The sequence below is a fragment of the Eucyclogobius newberryi genome, unplaced genomic scaffold (assembly GCF_026437365.1).
Source record: "Eucyclogobius newberryi isolate DKJ021-1_F unplaced genomic scaffold, fEucNew1.0.hap1 SCAF_11, whole genome shotgun sequence".
NCBI classification, from domain to species: Eukaryota; Metazoa; Chordata; class Actinopteri; order Gobiiformes; family Gobiidae; genus Eucyclogobius; species Eucyclogobius newberryi.
In genome coordinates, this window is record NW_027315735.1 from 19,338,203 (window position 1) to 19,365,919 (window position 27,717).

Below are 27,717 nucleotides of genomic sequence, written 5' to 3' on the forward strand. Positions count from 1 at the left end.
ACCAAAACGTCACATAATCTTTTAGTTATTTTTTTGTCTGTTGAGATAAGAGTCAGCTGTTACTTCAATGTTTACATTAATTCATTTTCTGTTTCAAGTAATAACAATAATATTATACAAACACTTCTTGTATAACACAGTGGTTATCAAAGGTTTCACTCCAAGGCAGGTACCACCTAAGAATATTTGGCCTTCCAAGTACTGGCTCTCAACCATGTCTAAAACAGGAATATTTGAGGTCTAAACTTGGACTAGGACTAGGACAGCACAATTGCTACTACACAGAGTAGGAAAAACAATTGATTAAATTGACTCCAAACTCATCAAATATTCAATTTAATTTTCCAATTTATTTTTCACTGTAAAAAGTGCCCGCACCACCTGAAGAAAGCTCGCCCACAGTTTGAGAACCACTTTTTTTAACAATCCTAGGCAGTGCCATCCCTTTGGCAATTTTGTCAAGTTGTCAAACTAACAAAGATACAAAAAAGTGTGTTTATCATAAAATATTTCCCTTGACAGACAATAGCAGTCACACATAAGCTGCACTTTGGCCTGTGAGCTAAGTGTTTTAGTCATGTATTTGCATCAGTTTGGTCCACTGTGTTCTGGGCTAAATGTCTTTTCAGTGTGAGGCCCTATTGCTGCTCTACACCCACACAGTCCTAGCAACATGTTGATTCTTGGTTACCACATTCACGCAATAAGTAAAGAAATTGAAGATGAAGAAAAGTAAGTAGTCTATAGGTACAACACTTACAGCCTTATATAAACGAACTAAGTCTTCAGAAGGGAAAGTGTTTGTTGTTATATTACAACAATTCAAATTTAATGAAACAAATGGATCATATGACGCCTGTAGCGGTGCAAAATGAATCTAACCTGTGCTAATAAACATCTGCAGCTGAACCTGTAATTGGAGTGGTTTAATTAATAAGCTGTTAATTAATAATTATTACTACAGCTTACAAGGAAACGGTTTGTGATACAGGGAGCCATTAGCAGCACATTATGGACGGCCTTTGAGAAATAGGAGGAGGAGGTCAAGTTCAACATGTTTTCTCATCTTTATTTCATTTTAATTGCAGTAATATGCAGCTTCATGGTTTGGTCTGTTTGGTGTAGCCTATAACTGCCCCCTGGGTACAGCATCTGTTTATTATTGTGTATGTAAAACATGCAAAGAGACCCATTTCCTGCCTCCCACACTCATTCACTCTTCCTGACCAGCCTTTGAGCCTTTCGCTGTATTGTACAGCTTGTTTTTGAAGTGCCACAGATTCTGGACAGTTTTGCTTAATGAACTAATCTCGGCTCTCTGAAAGTGTGGGTGGATGAAATAGCTCTCTACCTTCTCTTCCATTCATAGGTGTAATACCTGAATTGTGGTGGGCCAGAGGGGGAGGCAATGAGAGCTTTTGTAAAGCAATAAGGGCAGATGAAAGTAAGAGACACGGGGACAGTGTTGAGCATCATGAATAGCTGAATGGTTTAGTGCATTTTGACCTTTTGCTCTAGTTGTATTCCACATTGTCCCACAGTGTGGCTTTTAGTGCCCGGTTCTAGAGACTAGTCCAGACTCAGTCAAAGTTGCTGGAAAACAAGTTGTTTCAGCCCAAACCGCTTGCCAACGCTCTCCTCCTCCTGCTCTGTGTGGGCACTGCCAAGCTCCGACACATGCTGCCTATGTAAACACTCACTCCCCCTCACTGCTCGTGCCCACTGTGTGGATGAGGCACGTTACTCTACTCTATGGCCACAAAAACTCAAATCTGAATGCCCTCAACCTTTCCCCACCATTTGGCCATGGACATACCTCTTACACCACTGCTTTTTGCTGTCCGTTGTGTTCCATGCCTTTACGAGCACGTAAAGTACAAAAAAATACACTTATGTTTATGTGTAATGAGATGTATAATGTAAAAGTTGGTTTGAAAGTTTCAACCCACACCTGGTTAGTTCGTGGAAGTGGCAGCAAATTGTGGGTTATAAAACCAATACTTACATAGAATACAGTATCTGTAGTGTTTGCTGCCCCCTAATGGTCTAATGTGTATTTTTCAAGTGTGAGTCATCTCCCCCTCAGTGAAGGCAGATGGGAGTTTGTGTGGGATGAGGCGCTTGGTCTATGGACTAAGGGCTTTCCCCACTGTCTTCTCAACCTTCTGTTGCTTTATTTATGGTGAAGCCTCAGTCAACACTACGCTGACAATTTGTTAAGATACAATTACCAAAAAGGCTCTGCTAGTGCATCAGTATTTTATGAAGTGAGACAAAAAAGTTTTTGTGTTTATTTAACTTCCAATAACAGTCAAAAATACAAAGCTAAACACACAGAAACAGGTGACAAACAGCAGAGACAGGATACTTGAAAACGAGTGTAGCTGTTGTGAGGTCTGATGTGAGTGGTTACTGAATCAGGTGTGTCAACAGGAAACAGGGCTGACAAGAATTATGAAATAACAAACAAGGCAGAGTTGAAGATATGCGTGTACACTGGTGGAAACAGACTTTTGTGGTGATGCCAGTATGAATCATTTCACCTGAAGGTAGGACGAAAAAATGCCACGCACATTTGCTCACACCCACAGCAGATGTGAGTAACATCAGGATTCAAACTGATACAAATTGACCACGAACTTCTAAGACAATTGTAATGGTACTAATATACTAATATGTTGCAGTTGTGAAACACTAGACACGTATTGTGCACTGTACTGTATTTAATATTCAACTTGTGTTTGTAAAAAAAAAAAAAAAAAAAAAAAAAAAAAAACTACAATTTAAACATCACAGTGATTGGTTCAACTGATTCACTTATTCCTCTTTAAAAGGTGTACGGGCCAACGTAGATGGACAGTCTCAAGGCGGAGCTGCTTTGGTAGCTGCCCTGGTAGCTGAGAAGTGGGTTTACTGACACCATCTCCAGATCCAGTGTGTACTCCCTTGGCCCAGAGACGGCTCGGGCCAATACGAGCATGGCACTGATGTTATTGATTTGCTGCAAAACAACAAGAATATCAGTGAGTATCAATCAGTGGGTGATAGAGAGTCCATTTCACCCACACATGGACCACCCTGGAGTAGATGAAAAGCATAAACATGTTCAAAACTAGTATTGTTTTTTCACTTTTAATGTTATTTATTCAAACATGAACACTCACACAAAAGGCCAGAAAGCTAAATGAGTTATTTGCTTAGTTTAGTGGAAGGTTTTACAGTAATCAAGTGGTAGTTTGTGGGGGAAAGGTAGAAAAATATAGGTGGTAGTATTGATGACAGAAGAGAGATTGAATTCCAGCAGAATTCCAAAACTCATGTGCAAGGTTTTTTTTTTTTATGGGAGCTTGAATATCCATATAGCAAAGGCTGTGTTAATATATTTGTATTCATCAAATATAGTTATTATGTACATGTGCTTTGTCAACCAGGAAGTAGAGAAATCAACTTTTACAAACAAAACTAGTCAAGAGTTTAAGTGTTTTAGGGAAGTCTAACCTGTTATATGCACTTTAAGTTCAGTAAATTAGCAACTACATTTAGAATTATAAGGGCATATTAAATAAAGATTTAATTAGCATTTGTATAAATTCTTGAATAGGGATGTCAAGATTATTAGGTTAATGGCTAATCGGGATTATTTAGATCACAATATAATCGTAAAGACTAAAAATTTAGAACAAATTATTGAATAAAAATTATATTGATAGAAAACTGACCTTTTTTAGTTCAATTAAAATAAATGTGACAATTTTAGCAGCAAAATGAAGTCATTTCTGCTCATCCTTTCTTCAAAAAAGTAAACATAATTGTAAAATGCTTTTATATCTTGCTGTTTATGTCAAATTGATAATTTAGAAAGTTTGAGTTCATAAAGCAGGTCACATATTGCAGAGCGGTAATGTGTTAAGAAAACTGAGAACCTGAAAATTAGGGATGTTATTGTTGTTTTGGTCGTGATGTTAATAATTGCGAATGTTTACTCTCACAATAATCATTACACTAAAATTTTAAATTGTGACATCCCTATTCTTGAATCCCAGTTATGTAACTATGTTCCTTACTCTAATGTAGAAATCGCTGTTGTCATCTCCAGAGCGGATACGGAAGGTGTTGTAGGCGCCTCGAGAAACACTGGTGGCCTGGATTTGGAAGATGTCTGATGGGACCGAGCGCTCAGAGGTGATGCTCATGTAGCGATGGACAATGGAGAAGGGCAGCTCTCGACAGGCAGGTTTGGTGACAGGACACACACAACGGCTGAACACAATACAAAATTACTGATAACTATTGATGCCCCAAAACAAACATGGAAGTTTTTGTTCACAATCTGCACTTCATAGATTAACCAGCAGATGGGGGAATATGACAAGCAAACAGTAACAGTGTTTTCTTAGATTTATAACTATCAGGTGTGTTTAATGACCTATACCTACCTCCTGAATACAAATCAAACGTTTTCTTACCATACTAGAAATTGTTATTATTTTGAGGCAGTTGGACTTAGAGAATAATACTAAATGTATAATTGTGCAGTTAAGTGTACAGAAGTTGATATTCTTTTTATTAAAATGAAGTCAGTCACTCACTTCTCAGACACTTGGACGTATGGGTCCTGGCACCGGTTTGTGTCGACGCACTGGTATCGTCCATGGATGTTCACACAGGTTTGTGACTCAGTACATTGGTGCTCACCTGTTTCACATTCATTTATGTCTGTGGAAAAAAGCAGAGTCCAACATGAGAGTGGGCAAAGGAGTGGATTGAAGTAAGTTAAAGACACAGGCGCTTACCTTGGCAAAGTCTAGTGCCTAGAAGCTGGTAACCTTCTGGACATTCACAGGAAAACTTCCCAGGTTCATTAACACACTGGTACTGACACAAGTAACTTGAATAACTGCACTCATCAATATCTGCAGATTAACAAAAGAACATTATTTTATCTTGGAAACAAATATTTTGTAGCAGAGGCTGATATAATTCCTACCATTGCAAGCAAAGCCATCAGGTCCCACTTCGTAGCCCTGGTCACAGCGACAGTGGAAGGTTCCGTATGTGTTGTAACACCTCTGGGAGCAGGGGGCACCCATGTCGCACTCGTTCACATCTGTAAAGAGCACATGTTTTGTCTTTCAAACGTGTGTAAATTTTACATGACACATTATTTTAGCTTCTGTTACCCCGAAACAAAATAGTAACTTAGCCTGTTAAGGATGACGTAATCAATAAATGGCTGGCACAGAGTAAGCACAGCCTGTAAAAATATGCTTGGTCATTTTCCACACAGAGCAACTTTTTTGCCAACTGTGGAGTTAAATTTAGCTTGGATTTTGTGTGAAAGTTAAGCCACATAATGACATGGGATGTGGTCACAGTTACCGATGCAGGAGCGGTTGTTGCCTGCCAGCTGGAAGCCAGGTTCACACTGGCAGGAGAAGGACCCGGGGACATTAACACAGCGGTGCTGGCAGTACCTGTACCTGCACTCATCGATATCTGCGGGAGAAAGACTTCTGTTTATTCAACTCCAATAACAATTTTCTCAGTCACTAAATCTAGAAGCCAAAAAACCCACCGATGCATTCAGTGCCAACTTTGCGGTAACCTTCAGGACACTGGCAGGTGAAGGCACCAAGTGTGTTGATGCACTGCTGGCTGGGCTGGCAGTCGTGTTCATCCCTCTCACATTCATCAACATCTGTCCAAAGACACACATATAATCACTCTGTGAGTAAGGCTAGCATCATCTAATGTGACTGAGCAGATGACAGACGCTCTTGTCCCCATTTGCACTCAACAGCTAAGAATCACAGTGATGACAAGTCTTCAAATGGACAAAACACAGCAGCTGCCCCTGTGTGAAATCTTTTAAATTCTTAGGGTCTGACTGTGTCTACCCCCTGTGACCACTCACACCTACAAACTTGGCACCGTGCTTCCCCCATCCCAACACCTGCTCCGGCCACATGTCCCTCACAGTAAAATCACAAGAACAGGCCTTCTTGTGCCTCATCTCATGGCCACCTGGCCCCTCTAGGCGACATAACTCCAAACTAGCAGATACCTACCGATGCAGCTGTCGCCCTGCGGCTCGTAGCCCAGGGGGCAGGGGTTGAAGGGTTCTGTGCGCGTGATGGCAGGCTCTGTGGAAGGATGAATGATGGACACAGAGCGGGGCAGGCACAGGTACCCTCCATAGTGGTTAAAGCATTTCATATCTCCTTTGCAGGCATCAGGGATAGTCTCGCACTCATTGATGTCTGCCAGATAAAATATGCATCACAGTAGAAAGACAAGAAACTCCTCCAATTGTATATGCTTTACCTTTGCAATGTTCAGTCTGAGGATCCCAGTGATACCCATCTGTGCATTCCTACAGAAAGAAGAGTGTGAGAAATGGTGGAAAGTTAGACTGAGCCAGAGAGTTACAAAATATGTTCATAAGACATAATAAATTCCTGTTGGCACGGCATGAAAAACAACACTAGCTCACTGAGGGGTTTGTTGTTCGAGTAGCAACACTGAGCCAAAGTGAACTAGAGCCTGTGTAAGCTTAAGTGAATGTGGCGTTTTCAACTACTCTCCTTAAGCCAAAATGTCACTGTGAACAGATGTATTTTATGGCCAATGTTTGGGAAAAAAAGAGTTACGATCATTTAAAAGAAAAATAAACTGCTGCAACCTGCATGGAAAATTAAATGAACGTCTGAAAGAACCATGGAATTAAAACTAAAATTACCCCCTGCTATAACTCCTAAGAACTGGAAAAGGCCATGGAAATTTGAGCAAGATGATTATGGGGAGGAGGGCACAAGCATGGACTAATGTACCTCCAAACATAAAATTATTCTGACAAGGTAAAATAATAATCAGAGAAGGAGCAACATTAGAGGAGAATCATCCTTACCGTGTAGGTGTCACTTTCTGTGGGAGGCTGTGAAATAGCACTGCGGAGGAGCACAGACACACATATGCACACGGACAACACAAACACACACACACTCTGCATATTAATGCACTAACTGATGGGTGACAAACAAGAATAAACAAACACAAACATGCACACTCAGACGCCTGTGCTGCCGTATAGAAGAAAGGCAGCTCGTGGGGAACTCAACAGCCCAGTGAGGCACCTGTTTATCAGAGAGAGAAGGGAGAAGACCAATGAGGCAACATTAGAAACCTGAACTGTACTCATCATATGTAAATATAAGTTGGAGACTGTTGGAGTAATTTGACAATGAGAAAACATGGATCCCAGATTTGACTTACTGTGTGTCAACCTAATTGGCGCTCTAATTTCCTTCATTTTAGGTCAATAATTCATCGAGAAGCTGTTTGCTAGTACTAGTGCATCTACTACTACTAAAACACAGCCACTAAAGGACAGAGGCCTGATGTGGCACTTCTTCTGCTTCTTCAAAACTGAAGCTTCCACATCCTCATTGTTCCACACTTGAACCAAATTGTTTTTAATTTAACTGTAAAAGAATGGTTATTTTACAGCTGCCATTTCAAAATTAAAACAACATTATTTTGTTAATTACCATTTACAGATAATCAGGCTTAAATGATATTTGAATTTATTCAAAAGTTCACACTGCTTGACAAAATGATCTGTGACCCTGTCTAGTAGTTCATGGAGGAAAGGTTAAAATCACATCTGTCTACGTGCTGAGAGACACTGACTCCACACACCACAGTTATGGCACTGCTTATTGTTTTATAGCATGTTTGGACAAACAAAAGACCACAGGGTGACGTGGACACTCTAAACATACTAACTGGATGACATAACTAGCCATTTGTAATCTTTCAGTAGTAAAAATAAATAAAGCCGTGTATGCCCAGTAATCAGTAGAATATACCAGCGTGAAACCAGACAGCCACAGTGCGTGACCCCTTAGACTTGGCTCGGGAGTCCCTGACCTTTACAGAAAACCAAAGGTTCAGTCACTGACTGGCCAGTGGATTTAGACAGCGGGGTGTTGGCCCGGTACCACTCCAGACCAATTGAGGGTGGACTCCTGGAATGCCCCGCGGTGAAGCTGTGGGTGCTGTTGTTGAGCTGGGATGCCCTGCCTCTGCTGTGGTTCCCAGAGTATACAGTTATGGAAAACCCCCTCAGTTCTCCTAAGAAAACAACTGGAGCCAAACCCACTCTCATCACTACCTTGTGTGCTGGATGTCACTGAAAAGGAATTGAAGTTTGGTACCATCAGGTCATTATTCTGGGGGACAAGGCCAACACCTGTTATACATACTGTGCCTTTAGATCAACTATTTCCGTTTCTTTCATTTACTTTAGTGTGACATGATTTCTCACATCACTACTGCTCACACCATGTAAACTGCAGGGTGGGATGCCATGTGAGCTGTTGATGTGCTTGGTTGTTCATAGGCAGCAGGAAGCAATATATGCTCATTGCACAAACCTATTTCATCATTACATTTGTTGAAAAGATGGCATACTGTATTGTTGCTGATAATGTTTAATCAGTCTGGGCGCCACCCTGGTCTGCTGTTTGTGTAGGTGTCATTGCAGAGGGTTACTTGAAACATGATATCGGATGACAATGAGTGTGTTAAAAGGAATGGATTTTATTTTGCAATTTAAAGTGCTTGTCCTAAGAGTCAGAGACACTCTTCCTGTCTACTTCATTGCAGCTCCTGAAATACCTCTTAAAAGCAGACTGCAGACCACATTACCATGGCTCATCTCAACATTCAAACATTCCAGACCAGAACGCTGGTGCAGTTGTGACATGAACAGAGAGCATCTTACCTAAGCTGTGTGGACATGTCAGGCTCTCCTACATGTGAATTAATGGCTATAAATATACTTTAAAGAAACAAAAACTCACAGATCTTCAGTGTCCTCAGTGGCCTCTCCTTGCTGGTCACGGCTGTAAATGAGCTGGTGTCCAGAAGTGCTCCCTGAACTCCAGCCTCTTGGCCCTGAGAGAGAGAGTGGGGAGCGCGACAGCTGGAGCAGCTGAAACGCATGCAATGGGAGGGAGGACGAGCAAGGAGACAGACATGGAGAGAGAGGGACGGCCCATTCTGCCCCCCCTTCTGCCATCCTCCACTCTCCAAACCCCCTTGGCCTGACCCCCCAGGATGCAAATTCCTGGTCTGCGGCCCAAATACCACAATTACGAATCTGTCCAAATCTCAGGCAGAACAACAACTCTCAGATTCAAGCACAGTGCCCTGCCACATGCACCCCCCATCCTCTTACTCAATGCCCCCTCTTCTGGTCCCACAACACACCTGGTTTCATTTAAACTAAACCCTTGCAAAACCCCAAAGCTCTCCCTCCTTTTACCACTTACCCCCCATCTATCTATACTGCCCAAATGTGTAACCCTTTTTCCATAAAGCTACTTGGTCTCAATCTGACAAGCAGGATATTTATAGCTGGGGAGTTTATGGAATGTAGACAGAAATTAGACAGTGAATTAGAGACCATGGAATCTTGGCTTGAAGATTTGCTTTTATTTTTGAAAAAAGATACACTAAGACTATTAATAATATATGTATATATGGGTCTATGTACAAATATAACTTTTATAATTCTACCTCATTTTTGACTAATCTACTACAGCACTTGGTGTCATTTCCGGTGGTTAGTTTATATGTCAAGAATGTAGCAGAACTTATAATATTACGTATTATTACTAAGTATTACTTAGTATCAATAATTTTTTTTATTTGCATTTTACTTGTTTAAACATTGCCTAATCACTGACATATTTACAGTTATAACAATTTGAAATGTTGTGCCGGTTTAACAGTAACTGCTACACTGTCTGGGGAGCAAACCTTTACTTAACCCGAAAGTTTATCTATGCTCGTTCTGGGTGATAGTTGGTGACAGCTGCAATTACAGTGTTTTGTTGTTAAAAATCATCCAACTGTGCCCCGCTCCAGGTTTCCTCCATGACACAAGTCAACTTTTAATGCCTTGTTTAAATAATCATTTCTCCTCTAATGCCCAATCTTAACCCTTTTATTATGTATAATTGTTTTATTTATATTTCATAGCAACAAATTCAGTAAACTAGTGTGCACTGAATGTAATACCTGTATATAACAGCACATCTTCCAAATAAAAATTATCCAAAACAAATGAATTTCCATGCAACTTTAAATGTAAACTGAAACTAGAGTTGCAGTGAGTCTGGGCCAATGCCTCTTGTCCACTTCATTTCTGAAAATCATGTCTGATAAAACCTAACAAATATATATGTTGTGGTGTTGGTTAGTAAGAAAAATAAATTAAATTTGTATAAATCTGATTTAATTTACAAATGGACACAAAAAAATAATTCAACAGTAACTAAATGAAAAGGAAGGACTATAGACTAAAGACCGACAATAACAGTAAAAAAGCTATTCAATCTCAGTCGTGATACAGCTTGAAGATACAGCTTTTCACAACGTCCATGTAACGGTCCCACACATTCTGTTGTCTGTTGGGGTAGAAAGAAGATGAATTGGGTAAAATTACAAAAAAAAACAATAATATATTATGAAAATGTGTAATTGTTAAATTTGCGATGGCTTTGAGTGAGGCCCTCTTTGTCTGGCAAGGCATTGACAGTGAAATTTCTTTTTATGAATATCTCTTTGTTAAGTGTGAAGTGGTGCCGGCCTGTGTAAACCCATAACTACATTCCAGAGTGTTTGCAAGAGAAACAAGGTAACTACAGTTTAAGAAATAGGCCAAAATAGTGTGACACCCACTGGCAGAAACGGGGCGCCAATATTCAATGTTAAATATAGCAACTAAGGGTCAGCCAGCAATTATAGGCAGCCAAAGAGTATATTTTCCTTTCATTATTAGTGCCTCTTTAAAGAGTATTAGTAGTACATAGTATCTTTAGCGCTACAGTCGCACAGATATTACCAGTGTAAATACAGGCGCCATACTTTGACTGATAAGCTACATGACTTACTTGAATGTATCCAGTATATGTGCAGAGTTGGTGTAATGAGTTAGAAAAAGTCTCATGTCTGCCGCAGTCCACCGGTCCGAGCGGCAAGGCTCAATAAACTGAAGCAGTAAGAGGAGTAGGAATAAACATTGGCAATCAACTATAAGCTGTAGAATATTTGCTAATAAAATGTAAACCTAACCTTTTCTACAAGGTCAATAAAGAAATCTCTGACATCTTTAGTGTTGGTCAACTTTGCAGCAATGTTGACCAGACCTCGGGAAAGATTCTACAAAGGGAAATAAAGCTAGTTAGTATGAATATAGAGGGTGTCATTGCATAATGTGGACTCTATATCTCTTACTTTGAAATTAGCCTCCATCTCATTGAATGCCTTTGTCTTTCCCCTTAAAGCTGTACAAACAAGACTAAATAAAAAAAATATGTAAATTAGGTTAGATTTGGGTAGCTATTAGTTGCATAAGTTATATACATAAATATGTAACCTTTTGTGCTGATCCAGTAGGTCTTTGTCTGTTATCAGTATTTTCAGCTCTTTTAGCTCTTGTAGAAACTCTTTATCAAGATCAACATCCATATCTTCCACCATGTTATCTGTAACAAATGTTCTGGGTCACAATTACGTCTGTTCAGGGACAATGGGTTTCTTCCAGTTTATACTTTCAGTTATGTAAAATACTTTAAATGACATGGAAAAGTGGGACCTCTAGTGGACATTTGTGAACAAATTTCTCTTCTCTAATGCAGGTAAACGTCATCTTGGATCTTGAGTCCACCATTCCCACACAACATTTAAGTTACAAGATATTGGCCAAAAAGTTGAACATACTCACCAACAGCCCCCACCGTCCAGTTGTTGATCAGCTGCCCGGCGCAAAAGGCAAAATCCTGAAAGTTTAGATACTGCAACTTTCGTTTCCCAGTCTCAAAACGATTGTTGGCAAAGAAAACAATGGCAGCATAATCCCTATTACAAACAAAAGATTATTGACATTTTATTAGTTTTTCCATTTGCCATTTTTAAGGCTATTTATTATATATTATGTATTCCTTTGATCACCTGGCAAGTTTATCTGACAGAAGAAAATGTTGCCGGATGTTCTCTACTAGGGGTCCTTTTAGTTCCTCCACCACCTTGAAAACCCTCTTGAAGTTGTCAAACTGTCATTAAGCACACAATAAAACATATTTAATCATTTACAAGGCTGTGGGATTAATCAAATGTCAATTACAATTATTGCTTTAACTGATTATAAAAAATAGTGTAATCGAGCAAAAGTTGCCGCCTTCTTTCTTTAGAGTTTATTTTTAGACTATTCTATTTTATTGAAAGCAGAGACCAAATATGTGCGTATAGTCCTCTGGGTCACACAAGAATTACATTATTATTATTATTATTATTAGGCCCGAGCGCCACAAGCTGGCGAGAGGCCTATTAATCTCGTAAGGCCGTGCGAAGCACGGCTGCGAAAGTGCGCACATAGTGCGCACGAAATCGAGCGCGAAGCGCTCGCCCACTTCCAAACACTCACTAACGCACTCCTTCACTCATGCACGCCCCGTGCATACTACTTAGTAGTAGGAAAATGGAACATTACCGTTGTAAACGGGCGAAGCCTGTGCAAAAGTGCGCACTAAACGAGCACATTACATTGAGATGACGACCGCTTCGCGGTCGTCATCCCCATATAAAGCACTCATTTGCGCTAAGTAGCTCACGAATACGTTCCCCATCTCTTGCATGTTCCGTGCATATAAGCATGTAATGCAAAAATTGAACATTATTACTGTATAGAGGGCCAAAAACACAAAGTGGGCGGAGCCCACTCAAAATTAACGAAAGTACCCGTCAGTGACCAGGGACCCACACCATGAGGTAGGAAAGCGCGAGCGCTTTCCGAAAATGTATAGTTTATGATATTTGAAAAATGGGAAACATTGTTTTCGCATCGGAATATTATTCTTTCTTCTTCTTCTTCTTCTTCTCGGGACCAACCCCCCTATTTTTCACCCAGTGAACATTGACGAAAAGTCACAAAAATGTTCACACCTCTAAAAATCGTGCCTCTCTACATTCTGGCTATTTCCCTTTTCTAAAATAAAAAAAATTGGCGCATCAGCGCCCCCAAATGTACCAAAAATGCATTGAGAGATGGGAAATGACCCAAAAATAATCTGATCGTAGAATCATGAAATTTGGCGCAGAGGTAGATGGTGACAAGAGAAGTAAAAAATATTATTACGGCAACGCCGTCCGCCCAACCAAATGTCGGCCATATTGCTTCAAAAATGGCTAAACATGACTTCGGAGTTTTTCCAAACGTCGTACTTTTACGAACTCCTCCCAGGGCGTTGGCCCTAAAAAGCTGAAATTTGGTGAAAATGCTACTGAGGAGTGGGACATCAAAAGTTATCCAAATTACATTGATACCTCTCACGGTCTCGGTGCGGCGAAGCCGCAAACTGTAGCTAGAATTTCAGAAATCTCCCATATTTAAAATTTCTGCCGTTTGCGCAGATAAAGTCCGAATTGCGTCAAATTAGAATCAGTTGTTAAACTCTTTGCCCTAAACCTACTTGAAGTGAAATAAATTCATTTGGCGCCACAGCGCCCCCTACAGATTTTATATGGAGGTTAAATGTTTAGTTTTGCGAAATTATATGAAATTTGACACACAACTCAATTTTAGCATCCCCATCAAAAAAGTCAATGAGACCCATGAAACCTTCCATGTTATTCCAATGGGGAAATCGCCAGAACATGTTTACACTTTAGACTTTCACAAACTCCTCCCAGGGCGTCAGCCCTATTAACCTGAAATTTGGTGAGACTCATCTACAGGGGTGGACCATCAAAAGTTATCCACATTTTCATTCAAAGAGTCACGGTGTCTGTGCGGCAAAGCCGCACATTTTGCCAAGAATTCAAAATAAAATAGCTTTTTGATGGTAAAACAAAGGGGAGAAGATTCAGATTCAGCAGTAGGCGTAATAAAAGGACAATTGGGGCGCATTAGCGCCCCCTCCTCTTGCGGCGTGGCGGCGGCGTGGCGAGGGCCGATCATTGCCGCTTGCGGCTATATTTATTATTATTATTATTAAAGCATTCACCAGTCAAGCACCAGTCTGACATATCTATACTTGTCCATTTATATTCTTCAAACCTGTGAAAGAAATATATATGTAATAGTGTTTTTCCAGACAAGTTGCCATTGTCCACCCCATTTAGTGACCGAGCTGTTGAGGCAGAGGATCTTGCAGCCCTTTTGGTACCACTCACACGACGTAGTTGCGAGTCTGGTTAGTGTTGGAAAAGTTAGCGTCAAATGGAGCGTTGTTTAATTTTTTTTATCTTACTTCATAGTTGTCAGATATTTTGAGATGTATAAACAATTTTCTGAATGGGACAGTTTAATCTCAGGACCATCAGTCATATACGCCACCTACTTTCATTTAATCCGTCAGTTCTCTTAGCACACCTTCTCTCTAAGTAATCTTTTTTCCAACAGCACTCACTTGTCTTCTGCAGCTTTTGAGGGTCACACCGGTTTTGCTACTGATATCATCCAAGTCTTTCTTTGTTCCTTTGGAAAGTTTCTTTCCCAGAACCTCACGGACAAATGCATCATCAAAAGTATAGTACCTGGAGAAAAAAAGGAAATTAACATGACATTTTGTTCCATGTGTTTCTTGCGGGATGGACAAAACTGTGAAGTGTGTACTTCTCTATAAGCATGGCTTGTCTGTGAGGGGGAATCTGAAATAGCAGTTGATTGGCCAGTTTGACTGGACTGTGCAGTAGACGCTCACACATCTGGAAGGTCCTGTACTGGTCCATGGTGTCACTGAGCAGCACATCAGGAGTTGTCTCCCACTCCTCCAGAACACCACCCTCCATTCTCACCTTCACAGCATCATTCACTGCAACATAGAGACAATGTCAAGATCTTTCATATGTAATCAAAATGACTATAGCACGTAAACATTTTGTCATTAAATGGTAGGAACATTTTGGACATGTTGCCAAGTTATAATAGAACAACTGAAGAACAATTGAACTTTCGCAAAGTTCTGAATCACACTATATATTTATTATACCTGTGTAACCATCTAACCAGAGCTGGTAAACCTCTTCATCCATGATGGTGGTGTTACCCACAAAAACGTCCAGCTCCACGGCCATCTGAAGATAACATTAAAACATTGTCAGCCACACGAGTTAAACACTGACTCCACCATAGTACCAATACCTTTAACGCGTAGTTTCCACAGACTTCAGAGACGAACTCAGTGTTAGTTGGTCTATCGTTTGATTTCCATGGTTTAATTAGCTGTCATTGTACGTTCGCCGAAAGCTAAATGCTAGCTGTTAGCTGTTTAATAACAGGACACTTGTTCGTGGGCACTCTTCTATAAAATAGGCTATAACTGTTCAAAAAGAGGTTAAATCAGATTACACAGCGAGTTAGTTAGAATAAGCTTAAGCAATGTCAACAACAGCAGACGCTCGAGACCTACTTCCGGGATGTTCTGCGTCACAGGAAAATGCAGCGTTCACGTGTTCTGTTTTTTTTTTTGTTTTTTTTTCAGCAGTTTTTTTTTCAAGCTGTTCAAATTGTGTTTATTTTATTGAACACAAATTGTTTTTACCAAGCAATATTTATGCCTACTAAATAAAGCCAACTATTATTCAGCCCTCAGATTTAGAGCTTTAAGATTTCATTGAAATGTCAAGTTCAATATAAATATATAAATATTATTATTAATATTAATATCATTAGATTTGTAGAAAATATTGATAATCTACAGCAGTGGCTCTCAAAACATTTGGCTTTCTTAGAACCCCCAGATCTTTACTGGGTCTAAAACAGGACTATTCCAGGTCTAAACTAGGGGTAAATGAAGTCTACAATTGGACTTCATCATTGATACAGTAGTTCTAACCAAGATACTATTAAAAGGAGGACTAAAAAGTGGATCAAATTACTTACCTCAGTTCGAGAGACTAGAGATACGGGACCTGAGCACTTACCAGGCGGTAGGCTACTTGGAACGATAACGTTTTGTTTTTTGTTCTTTTAAAGGTATAGTAGAATAGTATTTGATTATAAACTGTTCTTTGTTGTGCATTTTACATTATCTTTCTGTCAGATAATTCTGGACAATATAGTTTTAGAACTGGCAATGTACTCAATATCAGATTTATAATTACGTAAAACTGCTGAGACAATCATAACCTGCTATAGGCCAATGATATAACACAAAAAAAATAAAATTATGTTAAATGGCGATTTTTGTTCTAAATATATAGCAAGTTCTAGGTTCCAGTAGTCACTACTAGAAATGATCTGGTACAACATTAGTGAATTAGCCTTGACAAAATATTTCTTATGAAATTCATTGTTGAATGGAAAAATTGATTCTTCCCCCGATCCGGGAGTATATCATCACATTCCACTAATCGGATCTGCACAGGAGGTCTTGTTAACAGCGTTAACTGTGCTTGTGCTGTAAAATTTTAAGTTGATTAAAATATAACTTTAAATGAAATACAGATTATCTTGGGTCAGTAGGCATCAATTGTTAGATTAAGGCCAATAGAATTGTTTTATTAATACTCTGTTGAAAGGGTCACTATAGCAACCATAAACAAATGAACTGCGTGAAGAGTAAGCAGATGGAGAAAGTGCTGATCATAAGTTTTTATAGCCTTTACCGTCATAAAACACTTTTATTTCAACCATGCAAATACAATAATATAATGGTTAACAATGATTCCATGGCATTATATTTAATTGCAAGAACCAATTCACTATTCTTTGTGAATAATTCAATTCAGTTTATTTTTGTAACGCCCAAAATCACAACAGCGGTTGTCTCGGAGGGCGACAGTGAAAAACGGATTAAACAATGTTCATAGGTACTTGGCAATGTCCCAGGGTCCCCTGTCCCTAGATCCTCCTAATGTAAGTTGAATTTCATTCTATAAACCTATTTGACAGATGTTTTCAAATAATTTCTTAATTTATCTTTGTTCGCCCCAAAGAAACCCATAATTTTGCTTTGACATTCAGTTTTCCCTACATTATACGTTGCCAGGTACATTTACAAATGTTCAACAATGATGGCCAGACCAATATCACATGATCTCTCTGGTGGAGTCTGCATGTCCTCCCCTTGTTACCGTGGGTTTTCTCCGGCTTCCTCCCACCGTCCAAAGACATGCATGAGCAAAATTGGCAACTCTAAATTGTACCTAGTGAATGAATGTAAGAGAGAATGGTTTGTATGTGTGTCTATGTCTCTATGTTAACCCTGTGACGAGTTGGCCCCAGACCAGGATGTACCCCGCCTAAAGCCCAAAGTCACTGGGATAGGTTCCAGTCACCCGCGATCCATAACGGGAACAAGCGGTAGAAAATGAATGAAATTATGATAATTTCTCTTTAAACTACTCTCTCTCTCTCTCTCTCTCTCTCTCTCTCTCTCTCGCTCTCTCTTTCTCTCTCTCTCTCTCTCTCTCTCTCTCTCTCTCTCATCAAATCAAATCAGTTTATTTTTGTAAGGCCCAAAATCACAACAACAGTTGCCTCTGAGGGCCACAGGGAGAAATTAATCAACAATGTCTGTGGTGGCGATGAAGTCAGACAATGTCTGTGGTGGCGAGGGACGATGTCCCAGGGTCCTCTGTCCTTAGACTCTCCTTCTCGGCCAGGAAAAACTACAAAAAAACCCTCTTTGGGAAAAAAGCGTAGAAACCTGGAGGAGTTCCAGTGAAGGAGAGATCTGACTCTCACAGACGGACAGACAGACACGAGGGAGACTGGAGCTGGACCCACTCTTCAGGCAGATGAGGGACCGACTGAGGCGAGCTGGACCCACTCTTCAGGCAGATGAGGGACCGTCTGAGTCGAGCTGGAGCCACTCTTCAGGCAGATGAGGGACCGACTGAGGCGAGCTGGACCCACTCTTCAGGCAGATGAGGGACCGTCGGAGGCGAGCTGGACCCACTCTTCAGGCAGATGAGGGACCGTCGGAGGCGAGCTGGACCCACTCTTCAGGCAGATGAGGGACCGACTGAGGCGAGCTGGACCCACTCTTCAGGCAGATGAGGGACCGTCTGAGTCGAGCTGGACCCACTCTTCAGGCAGATGAGGGACCGTCTGAGTCGAGCTGGAGCCACTCTTCAGGCAGATGAGGGACCGACTGAGGCGAGCTGGACCCACTCTTCAGGCAGATGAGGGACCGTCGGAGGCGAGCTGGACCCACTCTTCAGGCAGATGAGGGACCGTCGGAGGCGAGCTGGACCCACTCTTCAGGCAGATGAGGGACCGACTGAGGCGAGCTGGACCCACTCTTCAGGCAGATGAGGGACCGTCTGAGTCGAGCTGGACCCACTCTCTCTCTCTCTCTCTCTCTCGCTCTCTTTCTCTCTCTCTCTCTCGCTCTCACTTAATTAATATAGTGATAATTATTATCGCCAATGCACAGTCTTGCAAAGATTTGTTGCCAAATTGATGCAGAATTATATATGTAACTTACTTAATGTGAAGCTTGACTCACTACTTGTCCATAAATCCACTTCTCTCATCAATCTGGAGTCTTGTCAATTCAGTTAATCGTTCTTCTGCACATAATAATTTATACATTCCTGTGCACGAAAAGAATCCACAATCTCTGAAATGCTGATAAAGTTTGATCATTGCTGCTGACGCTTTTAGTTTCAATGCAAATTTCCTGCTGCCATAATCACTGCCAGTGTGGAGTGTGGGCTATATAGGCTTTGTTTACTTTATTCCATAAATTAATACAATTACACACATTACTAACTTTTTTTTGGAGTTATTGCATAGTATACTTGTAATTTAGTTTTATTTTAGCCATGTGATTGTACTTAGTACAAGTCCGAGTCCGAATTTCCCTGTGAACGTCGGTCTCTCTGCTGTATCTGCTTCTTTCCACACACACAAATTCTTAAAACGACACTGCATTGCCAGCTCTGATTGGCCAGTGCACGGCAAATATGTGAATTGTGGTTCTAACCACTAAATTCAGATTAAACAATAAACAACAATAAAAAGGACTGAGAAACAGTAATTTCTGCAGATTCAATGAGCAAAGCGCTAAACTGTAAATTTGACTTATAACATATTTAATTCTGAATATTACAAGGATATCTAAGAGATGTTGTCCGCATTTGAACATATTATGGGTGTGTTTATTGATTTGTGCAAAGCATCTGGTACCCTAAATCATGAACTGTTGTGTGTCTGTATGCTATTGGCGATCACGGGGGCCAGCACGCCAATGGTTCAAAAGATAAATGACAAATCATCAGAAATATTTTATTTATTTATTTGACAGGGACAATGCAATCATACATAGTTACAAAACAAAGTTTATAGCCAGTGCTAATTTTCAACTATTGTTGGGATTTTCAACACTTTTTACAGATATAAAAGGCATTAAAACACATTTTAATTGTTATAAATGAATCAGTGGTAAATCATCTACACTGCTCATTCTGCCTCACTCATACATTTTCACTCATGCACTTTCAGCCACTTACAGGTGGGTGCAGTTTTGATGTTCTTTCAGCCAAGTCTGGAGGTGAACATTTACCTCAGCGATGCTCTTTATTTCAGTGGGTAATGAATTCTAGAGTTTACAGATCTTATAGGAGAAGGATGATTGTCCAAATGATGTCCAATGAAGTATAATATGTACATATCAATGGACAAAATTCTGGTCATAAAAATGTAATCTGTGGAGTTCCACAAGGATCTGTTCATGGACTATTACTTTTTTTCATGGACTAAAACCTTTTAGGCTATTTAAAAGAAGGCCTGCAACATCGTCTGATGCACTAATTATCTAACTTCACAGCAATGTGCTCTTTCTCTATTCTGTTCACATCTGATCTTTTCCTTCAAATCCAGGCCAAATCCACCCCTCTCTATTCTATGTCTAAATCCCTCTGTTGTTGTGCACATGTCCATCAAATTTTAAATGTTGGAGATATCTGTCTTTTTGTTATGTGGGCCCAGTGTGATAATCTAACATGACACCCAGACCACGGAGTACACTTGGCCCGTTAACACCCTGCTTTGTTGTGGCCTCAGTGAAAACAATAATGGTGGGCCATGTGGCTGAATACCTCGGCAAAACGGAAAGGCGCCTGTCACTTTCCGCTGGTGCGCACGGCACAATTTATTAACCTTTAGTTTACTAGGTAAGCACCCAATGATATCAAGACTTCTTTTTCAAGGGTGATCTGGGACATTTTAGTTCAATTTCATGTTTTCAAATAATAAACTATACTGGGATGTGGCCAAACAATACTGGCCTAACTTAGAAAAGGGACTTGAGGGACTGACGCAGGACCAGACTGAGCACCTACATGTGCGTGAATTTTCTGAGAGCATCATGCTTGGCTGTCTCTGAATCCTCGCGTCAATGTATCGATTCAGAGCTGTGACCGATCATGCAAAAAAAAAAAGAAAGGTAAACGCCACCATACCTTCACTTCCGAATTATTTCCAAAATAAAGTTGCCTATTTTTGTTATTCGACCATCAAACCTGATTTTAGATTGTGGCTGTGTTCATTTAAAACCATGACCGAAAACAATCAGCCTAATATCCTTAACCCTAAATGTTAAATGAATCCGCCAAACCATTGCGATCAAAACAGCGGCTTTTATGTTGAATGCCAGAAACGAGCCGTGCGCTTCCGTGTTGTAGCACAAGCTGTTCACTGGATTCAGGGCAAATTGGAGCCGAGAAAGTGGCAGAAGCGGACATTGTTGTGGCGCTCGCTCAGCTATGGAGGAGCAAGAATGATGAACGAGTAAAGCTCTGGATTGCACTCTTTTGGTTTCCCGGACACACTTTACCCTATGCGAAGACATCAATGTGTGTTTTTTTACGGCACTGCATGTCGAATAACGGAGCGAGCCTTGTGGATTCACCTATCCAAGCAAACACGATGTCAGTAGTGTAAAAAAAAAAAAAACATCTGCAGGCTACGCTCGGACTGTTGGATTAAGCCTCGGTATATCCAACGGGTCTTTTACATGTCGCACTGGAAAGCCGTTAAGATACTCCACAGTGAAAATATGTAAATCAAGGACAACATTGGAGGCCTTTCAACCGACTCTGCCGCCGTTCGTGGATGGCAGATTGACATTAATGGGAGTTTGCAGCGCGTTTTTGTACTTGAACTCAGGGATTTTATACTGCGCGAATTAAATTTGACTACAAACAGGAATCACATGGTTATGCCTGCGTTTCGCCTGCGGGGATCATTCCAGGGACCGTGGCATCTGGAAAACGCGGGCTGAGGAAACGGAGTGGTTCTGTGATGGCTTCGGGCTGCGCACCGTTCTGTTAAGTGACGACCTGACGTACCGAGTCTCAGGGACAAGCGAGTTCATGGTCCAAAATGAGCAGCGAAGGCGAGGTATTAAACAGGGAGCTGTCAAAAGTGTCAGACGAAGACTTGCTGTCATGTTCCAAAGAGGAGCTGGTGAACCGGCTTCGCAAAGAGGAGACGGAGAAGATTTCAGCACTGATTCAGCGAGGAAAGCTAATTAAAGAAGTGAATAAACAGCTGCAGGGACATCTTCTCGAAATCAGGGAACTAAAAGTAATCAATCAACGCCTTCAAGAGGAAAATGTAGAGCTTCGAGACCTGTGCTGTTTCCTGGACGACGACAGACTCAAAGTGAAGAAGCTGGCCCGAGAATGGCAGCTGTTTGGGCACCATGCGGCCAAAGTGATGCGAGAGGATCTTGGGGGCTACTTGAAGAAGCTTGCTGATTTGGAGCGCTTGCAGGATGGTCTTGTAAAAGAAAACCTGGACCTCAAGGAGCTATGTGTGGTGTTAGAGGAGGAGTGTGTCAGCCGAAGCGATTCCAGTCCTGGAGGCTCCACTGAGCTCAACCTGCCCTGCATGGTGGTCCGAGACCTGGGGGACGGCAGCTCCAGCACAGGCAGTGTTGGAAGCCCGGACCAGCTGCACCTGGTGTGCTCTCCTGATGACTGAGAGTCATGTTCCCACCAGGGTTCAGAAACTATAATGTGGACCTTGTTGTGATGAACAAGACGGACACATTTTTTTTGGTGCAAAGGCATTAGGGCTTTCTGAATGCTGCTCAATCAAGAGTGCCACTGTTTCATATTCAGGACTTTCCTAAAACACGTTGCAGTTAATAATGTATCTTGACTTTTCAGTGTTTTTTAATGTGTGTGTTTTTTCCTCTGCTTATTTAACTTCTTTTCAGTGGTATAACAGTGAAATGAAATGGGACCAAATAAATGGGTCACATAATAATCTGTCTCTGCACTGGGCTAGCCTACACTGGAAGCCTTGTTTCCTTATTGCACTGGAGGATCGCACGGATCTTGAAAACGTAAAGATCCTTTTCAATCCAGTTTTGAGCCATATTTATTCCACACACGAAAGAAAAAAAAAAAACAATATCAGGCATCGATCAGTTGTGGTAAAAAAAAAAAATTGATGCCTGTTAATGTGTAATATTTATGCACTCACATCCTCAGGACAGGATTTGGAGTGTTACGTGTGCATGATGATCACAGACTGTTAACGCTCTGGATCCCTTCAGGTTTACTGTTGGTGGTGCTTGGTGTGAAAATTTAAAGATTTTAACTGGACCTCAACAATGTCTTTGGACCTTTTTTAGGAGTGAAATCTAAAAACAAAACATGCCTCAGACAACTTTTTTGTATGTAAAATCTAAGTGAATTCTTGATATGAAGTTGGGTTACAGTTTTCTCAGTCCCTATCTGTCTGAATTTTTCATAGATTGTTGTGAGTGCTAAAATAGTACTCTTATACATTACACATTTTATTCCCTTTGTAATATTAGAATTATGTTTACCTCTATTTGTTCTAATTGAATATATTAACATTGATAATTGATTGTTTGAAGTCGTAGATGCACATGGTTGAATGAGAAAACACTTGCTTTGTTGTTGGTTGTTTTGGGGTTATGCTGATAGTTCCATAGAGCTTTAATACAGTTGGTGAATTACACTTTCTACCTTCTCTTGTGTCTTTTTTATGTAAAAACAGAACATAAAACATTAGAGGATTGGCCTCTGCACTTAGTGTGTACTTGATTCCATTGTTTTCATGAGTATTTTTTATGCTCATTCTGAAGCCTGCTTGATAGCTTAACTTTCCCTCTCCCGACACAATGCCGTTAATACCAGTTTGATGAGATGTACTCCATCCTTGAAATTGTATTTGTTTTAGGAAACTGACCATCTACTCTATCATCCTACTGCTCAATTGTGTTGGGTAAATCCATTAATCAAAACAAAAAACAACTTTGACATTTGTCATGTTTATTTAATCTAAATAGTACATTTGTCATGAAGAAAATGTTGAGGCACTGCCAGATCATTTCATCTACAAAAGGTATTATCAAAAATATATTACACTCTGTAAAATAAATAGTGTTACAGAATCTATTCCTCATCTATGGTCCAGCCTTAGTGCTCAGTCAATTATTTATTCGTACAGGTGAAAAAACTCAATGAGAGAAACTCCCTTTTTCATGAGTACCCTGTCGAATGCAAACACATAAAACAAACGGTAGCACAGAATATCTAGCTAAAACGTCAATAAAACAATTGGTTTACAGACAATTGTAGGTTCTTTTAACAAAAACAAAACACATATTAAGGCACACTGAGTGTTGTAGTCATGACAGTATTGTTCAGTAATGCATCTACTGTAACCACGTTTTTGTCATCAAATGCAACGTTACATCCCTTAAATTCTGTAATAAATTCCACAAAAAAGTGACTTCATGCATTATGTAAAAATAGTATAAAAATCTATAGAGTGTAACAAATATATTGTTAAAATTCGACTGGCACAGTACATTTCAGAGTTGAAACGAGCCACTGTGAAATGTAAACTGCTTTAACAATAATCTATTTAAAAGGACTAGCGTCAGTAGTGCTATGATAATTTTCCATAGGTTGATCAAAGTGTAAGTATAGTTGGGGAGTGCAGTGACTGATCTGATTGGTCACCACTACTGCTGCTGCGGCGATGAGCGACCCCACACGACTGTGCAGCCGGAGGTTGGTGGATATGCCCATGATGTGATGGACCATGAGAGGAGCTGGAGCTTGCACCAGTATCTAGTGCACTTGATGGATAGGTAAAAACCATGCCAAATGTGATGGGAGTGAGAGAAGGAGTGGATGTCAAGACTGGTGTGTGGAGAGACTCCTCAGAGGCAGCAGCAGAGGAAATCGGTTTGGGTGGGATGGTTATCTTCGGTTTGGGTTTCTCTGTCTTGGCTGCTGGCTTCGACAAGGCCTTAGGTCTCCTATAATCGAGCTCCACCTTGATGCCCTCCAAACTAGAACGTGACGGCTGTGGCTCAGAATCTGAGTCAGATTCCTCTATTTTACAGATTGGACGGTGAGCCTCCAGAACCAGCTCAAGCTTGTCTTTTTCTTTCTGTAAGTCAGCTATTTCCTTTTGTAAACGTGATTTTTCATCCTCCAGCTGGTCAGTCTCCTAAAATAATAGCAACATACATTGTTTTAGTATAATAACACTAATATTGTATTAATAATAATAATAATGATCTTGTATTGTAACTGTATTGTCTTACATTTTGTAAGGTGTCTGTCAGTTCCCTACGGCGATTGCGACATTTAGCAGCGGCCAACTTGTTCCTTTCTCTTCTTATTGTGCGTCTCTCCAACTCTTCATGGGATAACTGAAAAGAACATAAAAACATACACATTTTTGCATTTCATTACACACACATCATAGAGTACATTATACACTACAGGGCAAAGCACAAACGGAACATGATCCCTAGAGAAGAAAGAGGAGAAATGCTACAACCACTCGTTTCCTCTTAGTCATCATAATCATGGCGGTCGGCTGATCAAGAAACAAGTGTGCTTTTGAACCAGTGACTTGTTAAACACTGTGCCTGACCCAACGTTTCCCACCTTTTCTGATGAGTCACTTCACATGAGTGCAGGACCCCTGCAGTGACTCAGGTGTTAGTCATCATCAATGACTCGCCCTAGTGAGTCACATGATAATCCACTTCCTGTGCCATAAAATTACAACTTCATGAAAGTGACAGGATTATGTCTCAATGTGTCTGAGGAAACTGTTCAGATTATGAAACCATTTAAGGCACGTCAGAGTGCAAATATAATATGTCCTAATCCTTATTTGACAAACCAGTAAGGTTAGGCCTAGGTGTTGATTTTAAATCAAATCATTCTTATTATTTATTGCAGTAATCATTACAAACAATACAAACTGAAACAAACATTGACATTTAATGGTACTACTTAAGTTCTAGTAATATTCCTATTAGTATGAAATCAATTTAAAATTATTTAGCCCAAGAGATCCTAGATTTTTGTTTAAATAGAGCATTTCTGTGACTTACGTGTTCATCATTCCTCCGCCTTGTGGATGTAGTGTTTGCTGCTGCTCTTATGACCCCTGGCCTCAAAATGGGTAAGTAGTGGGACTGTGATGGTACGGGCCCCAGAGGGCGCACCCCGGACAGGGATGGGTAAGGAGGCACAGGAGATCGTGATGGTCCTGCTGGATGCAACAAGGATGGCTGGACCAGCCACTGAAGGCTCTCATTGGTTGTAATGGCATTTAGGCTTGGAACAAACTGACTGCTGCCAGCCATTGTGAATTTCTGTCAAATACAGAAAAATACACTGTTTAAGAGTTGAAATGTATCTCTATATATGTTAGCTATGTTATAGTTTGTAATTAATGTCAACTTAGTAGTAATGCCATTTTGAAATTAACTATTTTAACAGAATATGATTAATTTGAAAACAGATTTGAATTTTTGTGGGTTTCGTTTAGGCCTAATAAAATAGAGGTTCACCCACCTGCTCCTGTGTACTTGATGTGCTTCCCAGTGATACAGAGCTGCTGCTGCTGTAGGCAGGTTCTCCTTTTCCTTGATTTCCAAGGTTTCGATACATCCTTTCTGTTTAAAGTAAAGGAAAATGATATGATCCAGTTGGTATTTAGAAGTTTCACGTCAGCTGTAATTATCAGGTCAAGTATTGTTTCAATTCAAACTTGGGGCAAGCCCACCTTATTGCAGCAACACGGTAGAGTCTAAAATGTTCCTTATTGCGGGGGTTAGAGAAAGATTACGTTCCTTTTTCCAAAATATCCAAAGACGTCCAAAAACGATAGTCAGACCATCTCCTTGTCTTAAGCTATAAACCTAAAATCCGGCGTCTAGAAATGATTGTAAAGTTATAAACGCTCAAAGAGCTACGCCACATTTACCACGCCCCTCCGCTTTTTACGGGAAATAGTGTTGTCTGGAATCTCACGAACTTTACCACGTGGTGTGACGTCATTGACCATATTTGGTGAACGCTTCCTCCAGCTCAGCACGAGGGATTCCTCAGTCAATGAAACTGAATTGTAATACTGCCTAGTTCACTGGAAATAGGTTTCTCCTTATTTTACTGTAGAGAATGTGTTATAAAGCTGTATTTTTCTTCATCAAATATACTTGTAGGCACAGGAAATAACTCTAAATAATAGACCTAATAGTTAAAACACAATTGTTTAATGGGGTAAAATTATTTGTATATATAATTGACAGAAATGAACAGTGATGAACGTAGCCCTGAGCCTGCAGTCACCTCCTTTTCCCAAAACCCCTCTGGAACCGTGTTCCAGATTTTCTTGTGGTTTTGGTACTACATCAGTGTACGTGCTTGGGGCAATGAGTCAGGCCCCAGCCGCAAGTTATTTTGCCAACACTTTCTATGATTTTACCACAGTAGTAAACCTTCAGAAATGTGAAGGTTGAGGCATTAGTCCACCTCAACAGCTGCTGACCACGCTGTCCCTTGTGGCAGTTACTGGCAATAGCTGTTCTCTCTGGTGCTCACTCTTGTACCAAATAATGTTATTAAGAATTGTGTATTATCTTTGCTTCATAAATATGTAATTTTTTATTATACACGTCTATATAATAAAAGATGGACAAAGTATAAGTTTACCGTGACAGAACAAACTGAAACAGCCAGTGGGCCTTCCCCTGTTGATCACTTGCTTCTTTCTCTGCTATCACATTTCAGATTACTACCACACACTGTGTAATAAGAACGGCACATGTGGGATGTTTTCTTTTGTGGTGTACTTGACGGTATCAATAGAAGAAATATGGGATAAAGGTGAGCATCATTTGACTAAAGCTCCAGGAATGCAGTGATGACACACTTCTATCAAACATGGCACACAAGGACATTCTGTCTTTTTTTTTAATAATCAACGTGAGTGTGTATTAAAAGGGTTTATTCCTTCTCAATATTATCTTTATTATATGACCTAGTGCAGAAAAGTTGGTCAGTCCTAGCCTCCTTGTCCATGTAAGTCCACTTCCATAGATCAATTCATTTAAAAACTCTACTAACGACTCTTTTTTAATCAGTTTTTATTTTTATGATGATTTGCTTAATCTTTGTTTTGTTTTTTTCCAAATACTTTCCAAATAATGTTATTGATGATTATTTTAGCTACTTGAGTAGAAGTAGCTTTTATTTTACTCATTGGGATTGCGCAGTTGACCTACGCATGAAAAAAACAATCCTTCTTGAAAATAGACTTAACTGAGATAAATGTTTTAAACTTTCACATGTTTAGATTTGACACAGAGCCATGTAGCCGTTCAAAGAACCAGTGTGCCA

General features: G+C 40.2%; 4 protein-coding genes across 4 annotated transcripts; 1 reads left to right on the forward strand and 3 right to left on the reverse strand.

Annotated features, from left to right (window-relative positions):
- Positions 1–2,278: 2,278 nt before the first annotated feature.
- efemp2a (EGF containing fibulin extracellular matrix protein 2a) lies at positions 2,279–9,049 on the reverse strand. The gene is made up of 11 exons (XM_072437385.1): positions 8,865–9,049; positions 6,908–7,133; positions 6,325–6,373; positions 6,069–6,260; positions 5,576–5,698; positions 5,380–5,496; positions 4,988–5,107; positions 4,794–4,913; positions 4,590–4,716; positions 4,065–4,260; positions 2,279–3,001 (listed from the first exon to the last, which is right to left on the reverse strand). The coding sequence occupies exons 2-11, from the start codon at positions 7,007–7,009 to the stop codon at positions 2,828–2,830; spliced, it is 1,320 nt and encodes a 439-aa protein (XP_072293486.1). The 5' UTR covers positions 7,010–7,133; positions 8,865–9,049; the 3' UTR covers positions 2,279–2,827.
- A 1,237-nt stretch (positions 9,050–10,286) lies between these two features.
- fibpa (fibroblast growth factor (acidic) intracellular binding protein a) lies at positions 10,287–15,499 on the reverse strand. Its single transcript, XM_072437392.1, has 11 exons — positions 15,212–15,499; positions 15,060–15,144; positions 14,684–14,882; positions 14,478–14,604; positions 12,022–12,122; positions 11,795–11,928; positions 11,447–11,555; positions 11,305–11,368; positions 11,143–11,229; positions 10,962–11,059; positions 10,287–10,475 (listed from the first exon to the last, which is right to left on the reverse strand). Exons 2-11 carry the CDS (start codon positions 15,142–15,144, stop codon positions 10,406–10,408), a joined length of 1,074 nt encoding a protein of 357 aa, XP_072293493.1. The 5' UTR covers positions 15,212–15,499; the 3' UTR covers positions 10,287–10,405.
- A 5,212-nt stretch (positions 15,500–20,711) lies between these two features.
- On the forward strand, positions 20,712–23,017 carry ccdc85b (coiled-coil domain containing 85B). The gene has a single exon (XM_072437431.1). The coding sequence runs from the start codon at positions 21,404–21,406 to the stop codon at positions 22,004–22,006; it is 603 nt and encodes a 200-aa protein (XP_072293532.1). The 5' UTR covers positions 20,712–21,403; the 3' UTR covers positions 22,007–23,017.
- Positions 23,018–23,314: 297 nt separating this feature from the next.
- On the reverse strand, positions 23,315–26,304 carry fosl1a (FOS like 1, AP-1 transcription factor subunit a). Its single transcript, XM_072437416.1, has 5 exons — positions 26,102–26,304; positions 25,891–25,991; positions 25,425–25,688; positions 24,621–24,728; positions 23,315–24,523 (listed from the first exon to the last, which is right to left on the reverse strand). The coding sequence occupies exons 2-5, from the start codon at positions 25,984–25,986 to the stop codon at positions 23,978–23,980; spliced, it is 1,014 nt and encodes a 337-aa protein (XP_072293517.1). The 5' UTR covers positions 25,987–25,991; positions 26,102–26,304; the 3' UTR covers positions 23,315–23,977.
- Between the last annotated feature and the right edge of the window lie 1,413 nt (positions 26,305–27,717).

Bases quoted from the DNA above. Each gene is read 5' to 3' on its own strand.
- fibpa (XM_072437392.1), bottom strand. From the start codon at position 15,144: ATGGCCGTGGAGCTGGACGTTTTTGTGGGTAACACCACCATCATGGAT. The intron at 12,123-14,477 runs GTGAGTGCTGTT...GCTTAATGACAG, and splicing joins TCAAAAGCTGCAGAAGACAA to TTTGACAACTTCAAGAGGGT. The intron at 11,060-11,142 runs GTTAGGTTTACA...TTACTGCTTCAG, and splicing joins TTATTGACCTTGTAGAAAAG to TTTATTGAGCCTTGCCGCTC.
- fosl1a (XM_072437416.1), bottom strand. From the start codon at position 25,986: ATGTATCGAAACCTTGGAAATCAAGGAAAAGGAGAACCTGCCTACAGC. The intron at 25,689-25,890 runs GTGGGTGAACCT...TGTATTTGACAG, and splicing joins CATCAAGTACACAGGAGCAG to AAATTCACAATGGCTGGCAG. The intron at 24,729-25,424 runs GTAAGTCACAGA...TGTTCTTTTCAG, and splicing joins GGCGGAGGAATGATGAACAC to TTATCCCATGAAGAGTTGGA.
- ccdc85b (XM_072437431.1), top strand. From the start codon at position 21,404: ATGAGCAGCGAAGGCGAGGTATTAAACAGGGAGCTGTCAAAAGTGTCA.
- efemp2a (XM_072437385.1), bottom strand. From the start codon at position 7,009: ATGCAGAGTGTGTGTGTGTTTGTGTTGTCCGTGTGCATATGTGTGTCT. The intron at 4,717-4,793 runs GTAAGCGCCTGT...TTTTTTCCACAG, and splicing joins AGGCACTAGACTTTGCCAAG to ACATAAATGAATGTGAAACA. The intron at 4,261-4,589 runs GTGAGTGACTGA...TATTGTGTTCAG, and splicing joins TACGTCCAAGTGTCTGAGAA to CCGTTGTGTGTGTCCTGTCA.